The sequence below is a fragment of the Vitis riparia genome, chromosome 13 (genome assembly GCF_004353265.1).
Source record: "Vitis riparia cultivar Riparia Gloire de Montpellier isolate 1030 chromosome 13, EGFV_Vit.rip_1.0, whole genome shotgun sequence".
NCBI lineage: Eukaryota > Viridiplantae > Streptophyta > Magnoliopsida > Vitales > Vitaceae > Vitis > Vitis riparia.
The window spans coordinates 2,704,038-2,725,885 of NC_048443.1; the positions used below are offsets into that span (position 1 = coordinate 2,704,038).

General features: G+C 32.5%; 1 protein-coding gene, 1 long non-coding RNA gene and 1 pseudogene across 5 annotated transcripts; 2 read left to right on the top strand and 1 right to left on the bottom strand.

The window, feature by feature from the left end:
* Nucleotides 1-5,915: 5,915 nt before the first annotated feature.
* LOC117927698 (tetraketide alpha-pyrone reductase 1-like) lies at nt 5,916-8,457 on the bottom strand. Of its 4 annotated transcripts, none has more exons than XM_034847352.1 (3): nt 8,086-8,273; nt 6,924-7,093; nt 5,916-6,016 (listed from the first exon to the last, which is right to left on the bottom strand). In XM_034847352.1, the coding sequence occupies exons 1-3, from the start codon at nt 8,180-8,182 to the stop codon at nt 6,002-6,004; spliced, it is 282 nt and encodes a 93-aa protein (XP_034703243.1). In that variant the 5' UTR covers nt 8,183-8,273; the 3' UTR covers nt 5,916-6,001. The 4 variants fall into 4 exon arrangements, 3 of the variants coding, with proteins under 3 accessions (XP_034703243.1, XP_034703244.1, XP_034703242.1); XM_034847353.1 differs by lacking the exon at nt 5,916-6,016 and adding an exon at nt 6,215-6,671 and having other exon boundaries at nt 8,086-8,272; XR_004653397.1 differs by lacking the exon at nt 5,916-6,016 and adding an exon at nt 8,373-8,457 and having other exon boundaries at nt 6,799-7,093; nt 8,086-8,169.
* LOC117927699 lies at nt 8,440-16,466 on the top strand (annotated as a pseudogene).
* Nucleotides 16,467-16,963: 497 nt separating this feature from the next.
* Nucleotides 16,964-17,516, top strand: LOC117927700. The gene is made up of 2 exons (XR_004653398.1): nt 16,964-16,993; nt 17,273-17,516. It is a non-coding gene; the product is annotated as an uncharacterized LOC117927700 (long non-coding RNA).
* The last annotated feature ends 4,332 nt before the right edge of the window (nt 17,517-21,848 follow it).

The following is a 21,848-nucleotide window of genomic DNA, read 5'->3' on the forward strand; positions in this document are numbered from 1 at the left end:
GAATGAAGACTTTACCTTCTTATTTTTTAGTGGTTCACCCCTTGGCCCCTTAAATGAGAAGATTATGAAATTTTTTCAATGTTTCGTATCCTTAGATAAGAAACTTATGAAAAGGATAAAAGTACTAAAGATGGAAAGTAAGACTTTTGACAAAATTATTAGTGTGAGACGGTATACACCAACTTTAATTTGGAGAATTATGTTAATGGGAAGATGTAATCCTCATTCCAATCACTAACTTTAAATTATAGTATTTATCATATTTTATATAATCATAATCATATTCATCCGTCATATTATCCTCATCTCAACTCATATTGATTATTTAAGTTATAAGTTATAGTCACCATGTATTATTTAAAATTTTATACCATTTTATATTATTTTTAAACGTAAATTTTATTTATAATAAGGAGAGAAACAGAGGAAGAGAGGAATAGAGGAGAGGGAATATGCCACACTCAGCTTCTCATTAAAATAGCAGATATAAATACAAAAGATTGTAACAAATTGGAAATATATCCCTAAAGATAAGTGTACAATTGTAACTTGAAATACAAATTAAAAAATTAAACAATTTAAAACAGTTACAACAATTTATGAGAAGGAATCGAGAGCATCTCTAATATTATTCACATAAATATAACTTATGAGTAAAAAAAATTAGTTTTTGTAAATTTTATATTTAGTATTGATAAAATTTATATTTTCAATTTTATTTTAAATGGGAAAACGAAAAAAGAAACTAAATTATTTTTATTTAATTTTATAAATAAATGTGGTGGAGTGGGACAACCATTGCAATCAGCTTGTGTTTGATGAAAAATTCTTAATTAATCCAAGCCTAATTAGATTATCTATAGTCTATTGTTATCGATCATAGAGAGTTAACAAACAATTTCATAGATAAAAAAAATTAATTTAATAGACACTGAATACGACTTTGGATTCCAATAATATTTTTAATAATATAACTTCTTAGTGGTAGGTTCCACAAATTGGAAAATTGTGGAAAAGAACATAAAATTGAGTCCCAACAATTGGAGCCCTTGTAAGCAAGCAATTATTAGTGCAACATGAGAAACAAATATTGGGACTTTTTACGAAATACAACAAATTTTAAATTTAATTTTTATTTTCTTTAATTTATTGTAATTTGATATGACACAAATATGATCGACCAACATGAATTATCACCCCTATTTTTACTAAGAAACTGAGAATTAAAAAATCATGCATTTGAAAAACATTATTGTAACTGTTGGTAAAAAATTTCCATGCTCATTATATTTGTTTTAATTTTCAAATTGCAATTATATCGTCTAAAGATAGGTTGTCCTTTTAATCACTTTAGACCAAATTTAAAGATACTTTAGACCAAATCTAAAGGTGCTTTTTGAATATCTCTTTTAAAAAGAAAAAGAGAGAGAATGGTTGTTCTATATGATCTATCAACAAATAAATAAAAAAGAAAAATATATTTGAAGGAAAATAAAAAAAAAAAAAAAAATTGAGATGACTAGGAGGGTAATTTGGGTAAAACCTAATATGATTTAGCAACGTCCTCTAAGGTCTTAATTACTCAATTTTTAATATTTATTTGATACACATTTAATAAGAAACAAGTCCAAATGTGTTAAAGCGGAAAGAAGAGCCTCTCCAGCTGCTTCCATGGCGATGCTGGCATGCAACAACTTTAAAGTGTAGCAAGAGAGAGAGAGAGAGAGAGAGAGAGAGAGAGTTATTTTAAAGTGTAGCAATTATTCAAGAGAGAGAGAGAGAATTCTTGCTGTGAGATGGCATGCAACCACTTTTAATGTGTAGCAATTATTCAAATTTTTGACAGAGAGAGAGAGGGAGGGGGAGAGAGAGAACAACTTTACAGTACTGTAGCAATTATTCAAGAAAAGAGAGCTAGAGAAGAGAGGTAGAGAGAGAGGGAGAGAGTTATCGCTGCGAGATGACCGAGACAGAGAGAGAAAATTATTGCTGTGGGATGGCACGCAACATCTTCAAAGTGTAGCAGTTGTTCAATTTTGACCAATTATGTTAATGTGCTCATATCCTCCTCCCATGTTCCCAACCCATCTTGATTAAACAAATTTTTGTTCTGTCCCAAACCTGCATTACAGTATAATGGGATCATGGAATTTTTTTAGAAGTTATAGTCACCCTATCTTATTTAATATATTCTGTTATTTTTATTATCATAAATATAATTTATAAATAAATAAACTATTCTTCATAAATTTTATATTCTATCTTGATAAAAAGTAAATTTCTAGCTTTATTTAAAATATGATTAAAGAAGGGAAATGGAAAAGGAAATTAAATTATTTTTACTTAATTTTATATATAAATAAGATAGTGTGATATAATACTTTTTAGTCTATTTGACACTACTTCTAAGATACAGTTTTAGCCTAAAAAATATATATATTTTTTTAAAATTAGGTATTTAGTAAAATTTAGAAAACACTTTAAAAAATATGAAAAAACATTGTAGTATTAGAAAATCAGTTATAGTATTTTTTTTTAGAAAAACACTTGAATGAAAATACTACAAAAAATGCACTCTTAATCTCATTTAACCCAATCTTGAATTTAAAAAATGAATTATCAAATCCAATCTTAATTGATTTAAACTCTGCTAAACTCATTCCCATTTGTAATCTCTAGTTTTGGAAAAATAAAAATAAAAACATAGTATAAAGACTTGGAGGAATATCAACTATAAAAAGGGGGTTAATTTTTTTTTTTTTTTAATAGCTAGAAGTGTTTTTCTACAAATAATTACGTATTTTGAAAAAAATTTTAAAGTGTAGATTATCACTGTGAGCTCATATTTGATGCACACTTTATTTAAAACCACATTTTTTTTCAATATATTACTTATGATCAAAAACATTTTTAAAACACTTCTTTTGGTTTGTATCTAAATGCTAACCTACATTCTTTTGTTTGATGCTTTAAATAATTTTGATTAAATAAAATTATAATTATATTGGTGGAGGGGCTAATTAACTTTGCTTTAAGTGAGAAAGATTGAGATAAGATTAAGGTGGTCCACCACTAAAAATAAATAAAATTAAATAAATAGTAGGAGAGGAATTGATAGAGATAAAATTAAATAAAGATAGAGCCATGTGGTGGGTCGGAAAAAAAAAAAAAGTGAAAATTAAGGTGGAGTTTTTGAGGTTTGAGGTGATGTTAGAACACCTTTTAAGTAATCACTTTGAGTATAAGATAGTTTTTCCAAAGTTGGAACCATGTAGTGGGTCTGAAAAGAAAAATGTGGAAATTAAGGTGGAATTTTTTAGGTTTGAAGTGATGTTATAACACATTTCAAGCAATTACCTTGAATATAAGATGATTTTTCTAAAGTTTAAGTTATGTAGTGGGTCCCAAAAGAAAAATGTGAAAATTAATTAAGATGGAATTTTTGAGGTTTAAGGTGATGTTATATAGCTTCTAAGTAATTACCTTAAATATGTAAAATGGGGTTAAAAAAATAGAACCAAAACAAAAAAAATGACATTTAAGTACAAATAAATAGGAATTAAGTACAAATAAATAAAATCTAGATCAAATAACAAGCAAATGAAACTATTTTTATCATATGATGGTGTCTTATTTGCCACCACTTTTTTGTATGACATCAAAAAATTACTTTTCTAATACCATATAATATCCACCTAATTTATAATTTTGAAGTGGCCAATGTCATTCCATGAGTGCAACTGATAGCCTTCTTTGATGAAAAATCCTTAATTAATCCTAATATAATTTGCTTATTTATAGTCCATTGTTATTCATTATGAAGAGTTAAAAAGCAATTTTGAGTGTTTTTAGTAATGATTCTAAAAAATATTTTTAATTTTTTTAATATTTGAAAGGTAAAATTTTTAAATGCGAGAAAGACTAAAAACTCATTTAGTAATGATTTTAGGAAGCGTTTTTAACATTTCTAATACTTAAAAAATTTTATTATTTAAGTATTAGAAAAATTAGAAATATTTTTTAAAATTACTATTAAAAATGTATTTGATAGTGATTTAAAAAAATATTTTTAATATTTTTAATAATTAAAAATTTTTATTTTTCAAGTATTAGAAATATTAGAAACACTTCTCAAAATCACTACCAAATATATTTTAAAAACACTTTTAAGAATCACTACCAAATATGCTTTTCAAATATAAAAGTTTAATCTAATGAATAGTGAATGGGACCTTGGATTCCCATGATGTCTTTAGCAATACAATTTAAGTGGTAGGTTCACAAAATGGAAAATATGGCAAAAGGACATAAAATTGGTTCCGGGCAAGTGGAGCCCTTTGTAAACAATTATCAGTGCAACCTGAGAAACAATTATTGAGATTCTTTTACAAAATACAACAAATTTTTAAATTAATTTTTTTAAAAAATATTATTTTAAATATGTTTTCAAATCTATTCTACTTTGTAGCATATAAAAATCCAAATCCAAATTTTGTATCTATATTTTATTGGCATGGATTATACAACATCAAAAGACAATTTTAGAGATAAAAAATTGATATTATAAATAGTAAATACTAAATACCACTTTAATTCCAATAATGTTTTCTACCAATGTAACGTCTCAATGGTTGTTAGGGTGAAAAGGAATATGACTTTGGATTTCAAATAATTTTTAGCCAATTTTAATACCATAGTGGTGGGTCTAGAAGAAAATAAAAAAAAAATGGAAATTAAAAAGTAATATAGACACCATTTTTGACCTTACCTTGATTCCAAATTTTGAGTCAATTTCAAGGCCCTAGTAATTTTAGATGCAGGATTTATATTGTTTATAAATTCTCATCCCAACCACCCACTTCAAAGTTTAGCAATTATTGTACTTTGGACAGCTATATTGATGGGACCATGTCAACCTCATCCCAACCCATCTTAATTACTTAACTCTTAAGTTTAGCAATCAAAGTTTAGAAAATTATTTAAAATTTTCTATTGGTTTTTATTTTATTTTATTCTAAACCTTAATTTTATTAAAATCGATATAATTTATGACTAAATAAATTGGTTTTCATAAATTTTATATTTTTATTTGATAAAAAGTAAATTTGTAATTTTATTTTAAACATATTCAAAAAAGGGAAATGAGAAAATAAAAAATAAAAATAAGGGATCGTGTTACCATGATTTTTGAAACTTATTTTTAAAAACTATTTTTTAATCTTTAACTTTAAATAAATTTTAAAAAATATGATAAAACAAATTCATATTTTCTTTTTATTTTTAAAAATCGATGAAAATAACTGGTTTAAAAAAGAATTCTTAAATCCATCACTAGTTTTTATTAAAACCTCTCCTAAACCCATCCTTAGTGGTCATCTCTAATTTTGACCATAAAAAAAATTAAATATATAATTTTACTTTGAATTAGCACTTAATAGACCTTTTTTTTTTTTGAAGAATCATCTTCTTTTTTAAATTATGTCTTATATAAATATTTTCAAACCACTTTTTTTGTTTTCCGCTTCTTTACAAAAATGTTTTTTCTTAACTAACTATTGATGAAAGCGTTATCGGCTAAAAACATATTTATGAGAATTAATACCATAAGTTATGATATTTGTCAAGTTTTTCTTTGCTTTTTATAACATAATCTTCATAATTATGTGATTCATATTTCTAAAGTGGACTAACAATCGCATCACGTGTAATCTAATAAGAAAAAAAAGAAAAAAAAGAAGAAAAATTTATGTATCTTTCTAATAAAAACTGAAATAGTATGTAAAATAATTATAATTTGACATTTTTTTTCTTTATAAATTAAAGAAAAAACACAAAATAATTGTTTTTATATGAAATAATAAAAATTACAAATTTTTATAAAAGTATAAAATTAGGTTTGAATTAAATTTGGACCATCTAAACCTTGGTCTAAATCCAACTAGAATTTATAAAATTAGCTGAAGGAACTTCAATCGCTTGGATATGTGCATTGGCAGCATCTCTAACATCGACCCCTCTGTAACATCAAATAGGCCCAACTGTTTGAGTCAAAAAGATTTATGCACCAGGGTCACAAGGATATGTAAAGAAGGAGAAGGATTACTTTGAATGGGCATTAGGAGAAAATGTAGTAGCAATTGGAAAGATTTGAACCAAAACACTCCCCTACTCATGGAGTGCTATGCAATTGTTTACTTTGAAATTGGAAAAAATATTTAGTCCAATGAAAAGTTACCTCTACTTTGATCATGGAGGTTTAGACCACAGAAACAACCAACACAAGCTAGCTATATTACAAATAAACTGGTCCTACAAACTTAAAGAGTATAACTTCATGGAGATTTTATAGTAGAGCAACTGAACAACACAAGCTAAATCCTTGACACAAAAAAATGCATTCACAAATTATAAAAGTAAAATCTTTTGAGGATTGAGTGGCTGAAGCTCATCTTCCCCACTACTTTTGAGGCAGAAGTCCTAGAATTTGAACCTTTGAAAGATCTGAACTGACAGACTTAGAAGGTGCCAAAGGGAGCTAACTATGCTTAACAGGCTTCTGCTTCAAGTCAGCAAGAAAAAGCTCTCTGAGTGAGATAAATCATATAGCCAAGATCGTGCTTAGTGAATGGACATTCAGATTTTGCTATCTCTGCTAAGAGGAGGTCCTATCCCTTCATTTGAAGCCAAGATGCAGATTCAGTTTCCATGATAATTTACAATTTTGTAGAATGATTTTGTGTAATAGAAAAACACTGGATGATAGTCGGTTTTGGTGGATTTCTAGATGAAGACATGATGGGTTGCAACTCTGTGGTCCCATAACTCCGAAATGAATGTTCAAACAAAAGCCAATAACAAAAACTTGGATAACATATCTACATATTAAATTTACAACAAAGCAAAAGAAGTGATGTAGGATGAACCTGTGGATTAGAGAGAGAGTGACAAAATGGAGATGCTGTGTGGAAAACACCTTCACATCCATCGACCATAGAATCAAAAGATCCTTCTTCCGGGAAGTCAGCTTTAAACAAATGAACCCTTTCTTTAGCTCCATCAAGTGCAAGTAAGCGTTCTGTCTTTGTTGGATCATCTGAGGCATTGATCAATAGAACAAATAAATCGTACAGAAAATCAATGAGAAAAAAGGGCCTGTTAATCATGCAGAAAAAGGGCGTGTAAAGAACTATTTCATGAAAGAGCGCTGAAGCAAAGCTTGTGACTTGTATACATGATTCCTAAAAGCCATTGATCAAGCTGGGTAAACTAACAGGTTCAAAAACCAAAATGAGCCCAAGCTTTCATTCATAGTCATTACAAATCAGTATCAAAACTACTAAAATCGTAAAATTGTCATGTTGTTGTGAGTCCCACATCAAAAAATATGCCTTCAAGGTCCTTCCCTTGAGAATTCTCCAAAAATTTAGCCAAATCACTATGTCACATGCATTTTCAATTTGGTGGCTGCAATTAAATCCTAAAAATCATAAAAACAATGAATTGTTGACAGATCAAAATCAGGACTAATCATTTAAATTTGAATCATGGGTCATTCATGATTTGGTCAAAAGACTTAAAACACAGAAACCGTCTCATTTACATCGCTTCAGCTTTACTTTCTTGGCATCAAAACATTATCCATTAAAATTGGGATTATACAGAGAAGTTTACAATTATAAAAGTAATTAACACTTGGGTTCTGTCTGTGATTAAAATTTTGAATCAAGGTTTTCATCATGTGGTAAAAAAACTCCAAGCACAAAAACCCCCTCCTTTACTTCGCCTTTTCCTTCATATTCTTAGATCAAAATAGGAATTGCACTGTGAAAAATTGAAATTCGAACCAAATTAACAATAGTTAATGCCTTTTTACTATGGTTGGGTGCTGAAATGGCGACAAAAAGAAAAGAAGCTAAATATTGAATCTTGGGTTATTCATTATTCGGGTCAGAAGACTCAAAAACATGGAAACTAACCCCCTCTTTACCGCAATTTTCCAGGTTTTCTGGGCGGCCAAACAGAGGGTATTTGATATAGATAGACAAGACAGAAACATGGGAATTGTAGGAGAGATTGAATACAAACCTGGGTCGCGAACTGAAGCATTGACGGTGTAGCCACGTTGGAGCCGGAGCTTGACTAGCCAAGAAACTATGTACCCAGAAGCCCCTGTAACGCACATGAAATTAATATTGGAGTCTAGTTAACATACTAATCATATTTATTCTTACACTCCTTGAGAGGGTCACATTAAGTAATATTTAACTTAAAAAAATCAACCCGTCCTGAAGCCAAAGCCCCAAAGCGAGGTATGGGAAACCTAGCCCGGCCTGGCGTCTCTCAAACTCTTCTCTCTTAAGTCCAAAAGATACCTGTCTGAAGCCCGAAATTTCAGGTTGGGCCGGGCGGGCGGGTGGATGTCAAATATGATATATTTCTCCATGAATTACAGTGGAATCTGAGAAAGGTGGTGTGTGAGTGACTACAATTTGATAGACTACAAAGAGAGTGACTGAGTGAGAGATGAGCGGGCAAGGCAAGGTGGTTTGCGTGACTGGAGCTTCTGGGTACATAGCCTCATGGCTGGTGAAGCTCCTGCTCCAACGCCGTTACATCGTCAAAGCCACAGTTCGAGACCCAAGTCAGTTCTTTTCCCAATTACAAAACTTCATACTTACAACGCTGCTCATTCTCAAACCCCACTTGCTGTTATCCCCAATTTTCTTTTTTCTTTATCGTTTCAGTGGTTTTCAAGCATAATGTTAGTTTTATGCATGTGGGTGGGCCGTTATTTAGCAGTTTGAAGCGTAGATTGAGTGGTATTTTGATGGGTCTTTGTCCTTTTTCCTTTTTCAGAAGTTTAATCTATGATTGAGATTCAATGTTCACTACTCAGTTCTTTGTGTTGTCCTATTTTTCATGGAATGTTGCTCTCTATATGGTTGTGCAGGACAAATTGATAAAGTTTATGCTGTTAAAAATGATTTCAGACTCTTTCAGAATCAATTCATCTCAGATTCGCCATGTGTTCCTTCTTAATTACTACTATTATTGTAAAAAATTTTGCATTTAAATTTAAGGCTTCTTTGATCAAATGATATTACAAGACACTAAGGAGGTCTCAAAAACAAAAGGAAAGAAAAGGATTTTCCTTTGGCCATATCAAATTGTTTTTGAGCCAAAAACTCTGAATATGAGGCTTTGTTCTTTTTGGAAGCCTATTCTTGAAAGTGTTTTCATACAAACGAACCAAACTAGCCATATATTCTGATTACTGTTTTGCTTCCCTAGGAAAAGATCAACAAATTTTTGTACAATTGTTCTGACTTTATCACAAGCTTTTTTTGTTCTACAGACAAGACAAGAAGACAGTTTAGGCCTTCATTATGTTTCTTTACTTTTCTTCGGTTTCCTCCTGAATAAATGGTCCAAAAGCTCATAATTGCAGTTGAGAAAATTGCTTCATCCATTTTACTTCAATCCTCGTTCTTCTAAGAAGAGCATAATTGAACTTCTTAATACTCTAGGCATGCTTCCATTTGGGCGTTTTTTCTATTCCATAATATATATTCTTATCAAGATAAAGTTTTTTGTAAGCTTTCTTCTTCATATTTCCATTTAACATGCAAGTGCTGCTTATATATGCCACAGATGATCCAAAGAAGACAGAACACTTGCTTGCACTTGAAGGTGCTAAAGAAAGGCTTCATTTGTTCAAAGCAAACTTACTTCAAGAATGATCCTTTGATTCTGTGGTTGATGGATGTGATGGAGTATTTCATACAGCATCTCCAGTGGTACTGATTGTTGATGACCCCCAGGTTTATCCTACATTGTTACCATCCATATGATGTAAAATATATTATCGTCTATATTCTTTTCCAATCAATTACTGATCTTGAAATTACTAACTAATCATAAATCATTACTTTGCATGATTCTTTTTTCTGTATGTGGTCTTGTAAACTGATCCAATGGTAGTGAATGCCGATTTCGTTAAACCAATACAATGGAGGAAAATATTTAGGATCCATATAATGTGACTTATGTTGCTTCTGTACATAATTATTAGCTTTTTATCAGCTTAGCTTCATTGGACTACTTATGTGGAGACTTGTTTTATCTGTTTCTCCGTGTTTCAGGCACAACTAATTGACCCAGCACTGAAAGGAACAATGAATGTTCTAAGATCTTGTGCCAAAGTTCCATCTGTCAAAAGAGTGGTTGTAACATCATCTATGGCTTCAGTCCCATTCAATGGGAAACCTCTAGCTCCTGATGTGCTAGTTGATGAGAGTTGGTTTTCAGATCCAGTTTTCTGTGAGAAATCAAAGGTGCTTATATGAGATGATTTTCCATCATATGCTATCTCTTTGCCATGTTCTTGTTTGTGGCTTTACAAAATGTTTCCTTTTTATGGCTTTCACTTCTTTGACCCTGCAGAAGTAGCTGCCAATTAGTTATGCCTTCTTGTTTTTACACTTCTCCTACTAGCCAGCTTAGGGTTAAATAACACGATGGGAATGGGAGGGGTAAATAACTCTCCCTGTATTTGCTAAGCCTCCCATTAGACTAAATAATCCTTCCATGCATGTCTATTATTTCACTAAGACAGTGTTGGTAGATGTCTGATCTATTTGGTCCCATTCCTCAAACAAGAAATTGAATGAGAACTCTAATTTGGATATTGTATGAATGGGATGGATGTTAATCTCTGATTGTCTTACTGTCCAGTAACACGATGGGCACAGAAACAAGGGTTGACAAAACGTAGGTCCACTTTTTCTAGGGATATAGGGATGGAAACTGTTGTGGCATATCTAATTAGTTTTAATGTGTGTATCTCTGCACAGCCTCCTATTGATTTTGGTCAGTGTTTATAAGTTCATTGCATGTTCTCTATGTTCCATTATCTACACTACTTATGTGGAAATGCTTCTCACTATATGTTTTCAAACATATTGGTTTCTACTAGCTATGGTATATGCCTTCAAAGACACTAGCTGAGGAAGCTGCTTGGAAGTTTGCAAAAGAGAATGGGATTGACATGGTTACAATACATCCAGGGTGGGTGATTGGTTCTCTCTTACAGTCTACTCTTAATCTAAGTGTGGAGGAAGTTCTGAAGCTACTAAAAGGTAATCTTCAGCAATTGATGAGAATCTCCTTTTTATGTTTATCTTTCTACTTCAATATCAATACATGCTTCACTTCAATATTGAGTCAACTCTATCCAACAGCCTTCCAAATGGAAACCCAGAAAATTAAATCGAAACTTATCAATAAACTGTCACAATACTTCCACAGTTCCGCATGAAAGGACTACATATGCATTTTAATATATGCTGCCTGATTTTCTAACATTAAAAAATTGTTCTCTCCTCTGGCCATTATGATTATGTCATTGAGATACTTACTTAGGGAATTTGCGTTTGAGATTAGGCATAGATATATTTTATTTTGGCTTCCTAAGCCCATCTGGTTTGAAGGACCCCTGCACTGTGAAAGGACTCAAAACATGTGTATGTAATTACTATCCTAAACTTAAGGTATATTTGAATGCAAATTCAAGCTAAGGGCAAGAACTTCTCAAATAACCCATTAATGCTTCTGATCCACTCCAATATAAATGATTACTGTGGATCAACAAACTTAATTAACATAAAGTGGGGATTCCCTGCATCCAACCCCCTTGCAAACGAGTTGCTCATGTTCACTTGATCAGTATTTTTAAAAACTTCTAGTAACTTTTTTTTTTTTTTGAGTATTTTAAAGGTCTTAAGATTTTTTAAACATTTAGAATCATTTCTTGTGGCTTTATGGGGAAATGTAATGTTACTTTATTCACAACTCTTATAATAATCAGTACTACTTTAACTGTATAGCCAAAATTATTTCTTTCCTTCCTAGCCAACTGCTATTGGGTTATGGCCTCTGCTGCCTCCAACTGACATCCCCTGTCTCTTGCTTGAATTATTAGGGGGTTGCCATTAGGTTGAGATTTGATTAAAAAAAAAACCTGTGCCTTGATGGTTGCACTTTGATTCATGGATCCAGCCCGACGTAATTGGGATAATGCTTGCTGGTAGTTGTTTTGTTCAATGCTTGCAAAACTGCAGTAGTTTGTCATGCTGCTTTGGAACTATTTGATCTTTCCTATGAAATAAGAAAGGCATTTTGTACAGAATAGTGTTGTCTTTTGTAATTTCCAACATTACATAACGCTATAAATAGAAGTGTTTTGCTAATCACGATTGCATCACCTTCTAAGCCCTTCTTTTTAAGGCAAACAGTCAAGGTCAAGATGTGTGCTTCAAAAATTTCTATCTGTATACTTTTGAGATTGTGCCAAAAACTGGTGGTGGATTCTCTTTCTGTGAATCAGTTGATAATGACTATAAATAAATGAATGGAAAAACTTCAGATTATCACTGAGCAGATTGCACATAAACTTAAATAGGCAACAAAAACTGATACTTTGAGTACACTTGTGTGATACTTGTGTTGTAAGTGTCTGAAATGTGTTTGTTGCAGGAGATACATTTCCCAATAAAACTCATCAATGGGTTGATGTTAGAGATGTTGCCATGGCACATATTCAAGCATATGAGCTTCCAGCAGCTAGTGGCAGATACTGTTTAGTAGGGAGCGTTTTGCACTGTTCTGAGACAATGAAGATTTTGTACAAGCTCTACCCTGCTTTAAACCTACCTGAGAAGCAAGGTTTTATTATTTGCAGGGGTGTTATTTCATTACTGCCCTTTGAGATCAATATTGCAGCTTACGCATGTTACTTCTTTTTGTTTATTTTTTTATTTTATTTTTTGACTTTTTGATAGGCTAATAAATGTTACTTCAGGTCCAGCTCCTGAGAGTTTTATTTTCTTCAGTATCAACCATTTCATTGAGTGATTAAGAAATTCTGAGATGAACTGAGGGATGTGTTTTTGTTTGATTTGTGGCAGATGTGCAGACAACAAAACTTATGAACCAAACTATATGGTGTCGCAGGAGAAAACTAAAAGTTTGGGCATCAACTTCACTCTGGAGGTGAGCCTGAAGGACACTGTGGAAAGCTTGAGGCAGAAGAACTTTGTCAGTTTCTGACATGCGGTATAGCCATGCAAATTAGTGTGTTGGAGACATATATCTTCTTATATGTTCATTGTAACCTATTCTAAGGACTTGCCTAGATGAACCCAGATGAACTTATGTTTGCGGGGGTCTAGTTTCAACTTATGTTTGTGGACTATGCAAAGCCCAGATGAACCCAGAAATTGATTGATCATGATTTTAGCAGTTGATTGGCATTGAAAGATGATAGAAGCAGAAAAGGAGACTAGTTATGGATTTTTCTTCAATATGAGTTTATACCAGAATTCACAGATACTGAATTTATGTTCTAATGTTGTGGTAGAATATAAAAATAAATGATGTCGATAGAGGTGGAAGGCTGAGAACTTGAGGTCAAGTTTAATATGAAGTTTATTTGTTCAAAGTCCAACTCAACCCAAATATATTTCTCTAAACCCACAATGTAACTTTTCTGTTTTCCTGCAATCGCACCTTGAAATTTGTTTTCTTTCTCTTTTTTATGTGTGTGACTGTGTGTCCAGAGAGGAAGAAGATGAAGGGAAGGAGAAGGAAAGAGAGAAAAAAAAAAACAAAAAACAACTAGGGTTAAAGTTTTGAATGAATGAGTGTGAAAAGATTGAAGAGAAAAGTATTGTGGTTATTTCATACGTAAAAATTATTTTTAAAAGTAGAAAAATTCTAGGTCCAAATATAATTCCCATTTTTACGTTGTGGAATGAAAATCAAGTGAAAGAGCAAGGGGATCAGGAAGGTGACAGTGACCAAGCCGCCATGGAGGTTGAAACGCTGACGTATTCTCATACGCCTGCAGTTTACTTATGAAGCCGCCAAGGAGGTTGAAACGCTGACGTATTCTCATACGCCTGCAGTTTACTTTTGAGCTCTAATACATGTCACTCCCTCTCTATATTAATCTCTATATATAAATTAAGCACCAAGTTTAAAAGTGTGTAACATAGATTTGAAGGTGAAAGTGAGGAATCAAGAGAGATGACTACTGGAGAAGGAAAGGTGGTCTGCGTGACTGGAGCTTCTGGGTTCATAGCTTCTTGGCTGGTGAAGCTCTTGCTCCAACGCGATTACACTGTCAAAGCAACAGTTCGCGACCCAAGTCGGTTCTCTATCTCAACTCTCAACCTTCAAGGGCATTTTGACTTATATATGCTTCCATTTAACTCACTAGTTGTGCTTACATATATATGTATATATGCTACAGATGATCCAAAGAAGACACAACACTTGCTTTCACTTGATGGAGCTAAGGAAAGGCTTCAGTTATTCAAAGCAGACTTATTGGAAGAAGGGTCTTTTGATTCTGTAGTTGATGGATGTGATGGAGTTTTTCATACTGCATCCCCATTTGCAATGGATGTCGTTAACCCCCAGGTTCATCCTACACCACTTCCATTTCTATACTTAAAATGGAGCTAACTTCTATTTCTCTTTTCTTTTCTTGCGTTCAGGCAGAATTGATTGACCCTGCATTGAAGGGAACCATCAATGTCCTAAGGTCCTGCGCAAAATTTCCATCTGTGAAAAGAGTGGTCGTAACATCGTCTATGGCTTCGGTTGTATTCACTGGAAAACCTCTCACTTCTGAGGTGCTAATTGATGAGAGTTGGTTTTCAGATCCAGTGTTATGCAAGGAATCGAAGGTTTGCATCTGAGCTTATTTCTTGTCACATACCATCTCTTTTGCACGTTTTATAAAATATTTTACCAGTTTTTCCGCTGGAAGTACGAGAAATATGAGAGGGTATCTATCAAATCATCGATTAGTTTTGTTTCTTCACCTCATATTTCATTCTAACTCCTATATTAGCTAGAATTTGATTCAAACATGTGCTCTGTGTGCACAAGCCTTCGAATGTGTCGGCAAGTTTTTGTATTGATTGGTTGTTGCACTGCATTCTGAAACCATTTCTAACCGGATGTTATTATTCGAGTTTTTGATAGCTATGGTACGTGCTTTCAAAGACCTTAGCTGAGGAGGCTGCTTGGAAGTTTTCAAAAGAGAATGGGATTGACATGGTCACGATAAATCCAGCATGGGTGATTGGTCCTCTCATACAGCCTACTCTTAATTTAAGTGCAGAGCTGGTTCTGAACCTCATAAATGGTACTCTTCAGCAACTGATGAAAATGTGTTTTATGTTCTGTTTCTTGTTTCTCTACTTGAATATAAGTACATGCTTAGTGTCAATATTGGATCAACTCCATCCGAGAGTCCTCAAAATTTAAACATGGAGTTCTAAGTCCAAATAAGTGGTCATCTAGATACTAAATTGGAAATATTTCATGTGTTATCTGATAAGATAGTTTTTTTGTTTAGCCTCATAAGCCAATAAGACTGAAAATGAGTGTAGAATTCCGCGATAGCGTATGGCTGAGGGAAAGAACATCTACATACACTCATCAATCCCTCTGAGCAAACCCAAAATAAATGGCTGATTATCAAATTCTTAGATCAGCTGGATCCAAACCCATTAATCTTGGCAATAATTCTTAGAGGACTAACATCAGTTTAAGGGTTGTTCATTAATGATCTAGAACCTTCATGTCTACACTTCAATCCATACCAATGGTGTTATCCACTAATGAATCACTTGACAGCGTCCGAGAAAAATGAATGAAAAAACATTAGAATATCAACAAGCAGATTGCATACTTCATATCAAGCTACTGAATTCTTCTGATGCAAGCTTTTGAAATGTTGCAGGAGCTCAAACATTTCCCAATAGATCATACCGGTTGGTTGATGTTAGAGATGTTACCAATGGCACACATTCAAGCATATGAGATCCCAGAAGCTAGTGGAAGATACTGCTTAGTAGAGAGTGATTTACACTGTTCCGAGACACTGAAGATTTTGCACAAGCTCTACCCTGATTTACCCCTACCTGAAAAGTAAGTTTCCATTTGTTATTGCTAGTACTCGTTAGTGTCATCATTAGAAGCAAGTGAGATCAATACGATATTACTTCTTATTGTTCCATTGGATTCATTGAAGAGTACTTGCCATCTTGTTTCCCCTTAAATAATTATGTCTTGGTATCATGTATAAATTAAGACCTAAAACCCAAGTTGACTTGTTTGAGATATCAGCACTTGTTTCTCTGACTGAGCAAAAAGTTCTGAGATGGATTCATATGTTTCATTTTGGCAGATGCGCTGATGACAAACCTTATGCACCATCCTTCTGCGTATCCCAGGAGAAAGCAAAGAGCTTAGAATTCACTTCACTCCTCTGAGGTGAGCCTGAAGGATACAGTTGAAAGCTTGAAGGAGAAGAACTTTGTCAGTTTCTGACTCATGGAATTTACTGCTAGCCATGCAAATAAATCATAAACTAATGGTGTTTTCCTGCTAATTCTATATTATGAACCCATGATTTGCTGGCTTTTGGGCTTTTATCTTGTAATATTTGATTTTAAGCATTTCTTATACTAGAAATTGGTATCTGATCACAAGTTCCCAATTCAAGTTTTCTATTGTACTAGAATGAAGTAAAACTCAATCACACTTAGGAGGGGGAATTAGTCCAAGTGATTATGAGGGTCCAAGAATGGAATCAGTTGATGGAAGTGGTAGAATATGTTGAACAAATTATATATACTATGGTAAGACACAAAACCGAAAATTTTCTCATATTAATAATTAAAAGACACAGGAAAAGCAAAGAGTTTAGGCATTCACTTCACTCCTCTGGAGTGAGCCTGAAGAATACAGTTGAAAGCTTGAAGGAGAAGAACTTTGTCAGCTTCTGACTCATGGAATTTACTGCTAGCCATGCAAATAAATCATAAACTAATGGTGCTTTTGTGCTAATTTTATCATTATGAACCTCATTGCACCTATGGTTTGCAGATTTTGGGCCTTTATGTTTCAACATTTGACTGTAAGCACTTCTTATGCTAGAAATTGGTAGCTGGATCACCTATAGGTTTCCCAGTTCAAGTTTCCTATTTGTACTAGAATAAGGTTGAAGGGGAATTAAAGTGGATTAGAAGGTCCAAGAATGGAATCAGTTGATGGAAGTGATAGAATATACTGAACAAAATTATACTATAGTAAGACACAAACCTAAAATTGCGTCATATAATAATTAAAGACACAGAAACAATAGGCTTCGTTTTTGAGCATCAACCCCATTATTTCATTGGCTATGTTGCTGCAGAACTGGGTATAAGGAAGCATATTCCAATCATCCAAGGACACTGGGTGTGACTTCACCAACAAAGCTCACAGCTGATACAAGCAAACCATGTAAACTTAAACCTGTTACTTCATTGAATGAGTGCTAAGCTTCAGTATGATGTAAGCTGCTCTATAACAATGTAATGTCTGTGCTGTTGTCATCCTATTGCCCCCACTCTTAGGATCTGAAATAATTTATACAACAATGGGTTAGATTAATTTTCCATCAAAGTGCTAATGATCTGAAAGTTTCAGTTATCAGGGTTCAAGAATTTTTTTTCAGTTTCATTTCTATTATTTGTTGCCTAAAGCAGTGGTGAGACGAGAAAATCTTAAGATTGACTGAACAGTTCTCAACCACTGGGCTCTACTCACTCAACAAAGCCAGGATCATAAGATTCATAACTAGTCAGGTTGGCTGCATGCCCCCTGTTTCACCATCCAGCTCTATCTAAGCACATATTTCATGTTTGAAGCACAAGAAGCTGAACCTCCATTAGTTTTTGGAATGTTTGAATCATTCATTTCTGTGGAGTTTTCTTTTATCGGTGTCAGCCCACCATGCCAAGAGAAATCAACAACTTAGCAAGTTGAAAGCTATTTGAAAATTTGTTCAACACCTGTACCAGGTGTACAAAGCTGCCTGGGAAGTGAGACTCGGTATGAAAAAAGCCAACGTTCTTGATTATGTCATATGTAACAGCACAGTGGGCTCTTCCTTTGAAATCGTAAGCAGTGAGGTGGCATGGTCCATAAACTTGATTCTGTGATCGACCAGTTGGTTGTCTTTTTATCTCTCCACTGAATTTAGGATTTAACATTAGCTCTTAGTTCTTATTGAGTTTTGAGATGAACCCACATGTCTTTGTTCTTTGATACATGCTGTCAGAGCAGATAAGTAAGCTTCAGAATATTAGTTTACAAACCAATGGGAGCAATGGAATTGGAACAGGACACAAACTTCAAAACATTAAAAATCCTTGATGCAGATAAGGGCATTTATATATACACATATGGATTAGAAAATAAAATCCATCCTTTAGCAACCTAAAAACTCCAAAGAAATTTCAGATATGCAAATTTTGATCAATTAAAGTCAAAAGCATTTTATGTTCAGAGCAGGTGGGAAATTCTGGTCCCAGCAGGGAATGCGAGTTCTACTGTTTGCCAAGCTGACTTTCCTTATTCATGATTACAGCAGCAGCATAGCAGTGAATTCGATTTGATATTGTTTATCTTATAGGTTTGAGATATCCGGACACAAAAGTTAAAACAAGATCTCCAGGCCATGAAGATGAGTATTTTCTCCTCCAAGGAATTCTAGTCGATATTCTTGTTCTGAATCATACCTGCTTTAATTAATGTTTTCCTCTTTTCCTATTCGGGACAGTTTTTCTGTTGATTGGAATATGGGTTATGCTAAGAGAAGCAGATGTATGAAATGAAGATTGACATGTTCTTTCACAACATGATGAACCTGGAATGCACTCAACTTCTGCCTACAGTTATCTACCATAGGTGTAACTTAAAGTTGTGCACAAAGTGCTGATTTATGAGGATCGAGGGGTTTATGGAGCATCCCCATTTCAGAGTATTGCAGGGATTCTATCAATTGACTCAAGTGTTCTGCAACATTGGGACACCTATAGCATCTAGATATCCTGCAATTCTGGACAAAACCCTTCTGATTTGCTCTATCCCCACTTGTCCAGAAAAGTAGAAACCTTATTCAGCTGTAATAATTTTATTATTTAGATTGAATCATATTCATTAGGTTTGTAATCGGGAAAAAGTGTCATGGCTTTGAATGTTTGTCTCCTTGATAATAGCCCATTGTATTGATCCTCAGAGTTTGCAGCATGACATGGGTATATTATATGAAATTTTTTAAATAGAACAACTTGTTTGACTTTACATACTTTGCTTGCTTCAGTTGTGGACCTTGTAGCTAATATCACACCAGCATCCTTTGATGGTTGGGATATCCTTGCACAGATGTTATCATTTTTTTTTTCTTCAGCTCCGTTTTCTTTGGTTCTTCCTTTCTCGGTCAAGCTAAACAATTTGGCTATTCTTCTTTTCTTCTTCAAGCCATCAGGGGGCACAGCCTCTCATGCATCTTTGTTGTGCTGAATTATCCCGATCTCTACTAGCCAAAACATGTTCTTTCACAACCGTAAATATCAAGGTGTTTAAGCAGCCGGTAAGGCATCTCTTGACAATGATGTGAGAGGTAGAGACAAGAAACATACTTGTATTAAAGAGAAATGTAGTTTCTTCTTTTGCATTAGACAACATTCATTTAGTCTAAACTTGAAGGTGGATTGCTAGAATCTGAGCTCTTGGAAAGACATAAGAGAAGTACATTTTGAAATCTGAAAGAAGTCCAGACCTGTTGCTACTTGTGAATCACTCTAATCAGAAACAATTCCAGATAATCCTGCAATTCTGGCCCTTTGATTTTGCTCTGTCCCCACTTGCTAAGAACAGTTGTATGGCATAAAATGCTATAATTTTGTCAATAGCCTTAATAAAAATTACATTTTTTAGAAATAATATTTTTTAATTTACTATAAATTTATTAAAAAATAATAATCTCGTGCTGTGATGTGGTGTTGTATTACACTCAAATTAAGAAATCACGATCTCAGCTGGATTATTAGCCAGCTCATGCATTGACGAACCTCATTAAAATATATTTTTGGCCTGCATGAGACTGCCAGGCTGGCCCATTCTCGCATTGTCAGTTTATTTTTGTCCTAACTACTAACCAAGTATTTAATAATTTTATTAGATAATTATATTTATTTTATATATAAAATAAATTATTAGTGATATTTAAATTGATAAGAATTGAGCCGGCCATGATTATAAAAACAAAAAGATAGACAAGCTAATTTCATCGACTAATTTATTCTCTCAAATTTAATATATTACAAATACATTATCTTATGCTATGTTTGGTTCCCGGAAAATTTGAGGGAAAATGCGAGGGAAAGAAAATACAAAGGAAAAGTAGAAGGAAAGAAAAAGTGAAGGAAAATAAAAAAATAGATTAAAAGTTGATAAATTATTTTTTTTGTTACTCCAAACTCATTTTATTTATTTTAATTCATCAATATAAAGATTAAATAATTTAAAAATACATAAGTTTTTAATTAGTTTTAATTATATTTGATTTTCTTTGATATTTTTCATAGGACAACCAAACATGAGAAAATCATTTTCCTTAACATTTTTTTTCTTTCCTTTGTACTTTCCGGGAACCAAACATAGCCCAGCTAATGTTTTAAATTAATGTTGGTATTGACAAGAACCTTGTCAATCATAATTATAAAAAAAAGAATGGTGACAAACTAATATTATTAACTCGAACTTAATAAATTGCAAGTAGGCTAATCTCTTACCTAACCTTTTAAATTAATTTTGAGATCAATAAGAATCATATAGGCCATAATCATAAAATGAGGAAAAACCCAAGCTAAAGGAATATAATCACAACTACTTTGATACGAAGATGTTGATTACCTTTAAAATCTTCACAAGGTTAAATCTCAAACATGATATGTATGGTAATATTGTGATATCATGAATATAAAATAAATGATGGTAGTCATTTTTTTCAATCATTAAAAAAATATTTTGTAATATAATATATTCGAGAATCATATGGATTATTTTCCATTAAAATAATTTGATAATGTTATATGTTTATATATAAAGATAATGTTGCATGCATTACACACATTAAATGAAGATAAATTAAGGGTGATGGAAGTAAAAATATATCAAGAAAGTTCTTTTACATTCATGAATTCCAAAAGAGTAGTAAAATCAATGTTTAGAAAGTAAAATCAAATGATAATATAGCTGACTTATTTACAAAACATTGTCACCTTCAATACTCAAGAACCTCATAGATAATATTGGAATACGATGACTCAAAAATCTTCACGTGGGATTACTAGGGAAAGTATAATCATGTTAAAATGAGGAGAGTGGATAAATAAGGATATTATTACACTATACTATTTTTCCTTTCATCCAAGTTTTGTTTTGCTCGATTTTACTTGTTTTTAATGAGATAGTCACAATAGTCCAAAAGTATTAAAAGAATAATGTATTTTTTTTCACTAGGGTTTTTATCGCTGAATTTTTTTTAGTAAAGTTTTAATGAGACATATTATAAGAATAACTGTCCTCCTAATATCATTTTTTATGGTAGTTTGTGGATGACAAAATTATCATCATGCTTACACTATTACTATATTGGTATTAGCCTTAGTTTATAAATAAGGGTTTATGCAATAATAAAGAGACCAAAATAATTAAGTTATTCTTTCACTTTAATTTCTCTTCTTTTTTATTTTTATGTGTATTTTATAACAAATAATTCCTTTTTTCACTATAACCCTTAATTATCAAATTTATAATTTTTGTTTTCTTTAACAATTATGTTTTAATTGTGAGAATATATATTTTCTTTATTTGAATAGCAGACAACTTGATTTATCATTATATGAGACCTGTGTTACACAAATTTTTTAAAATATTAT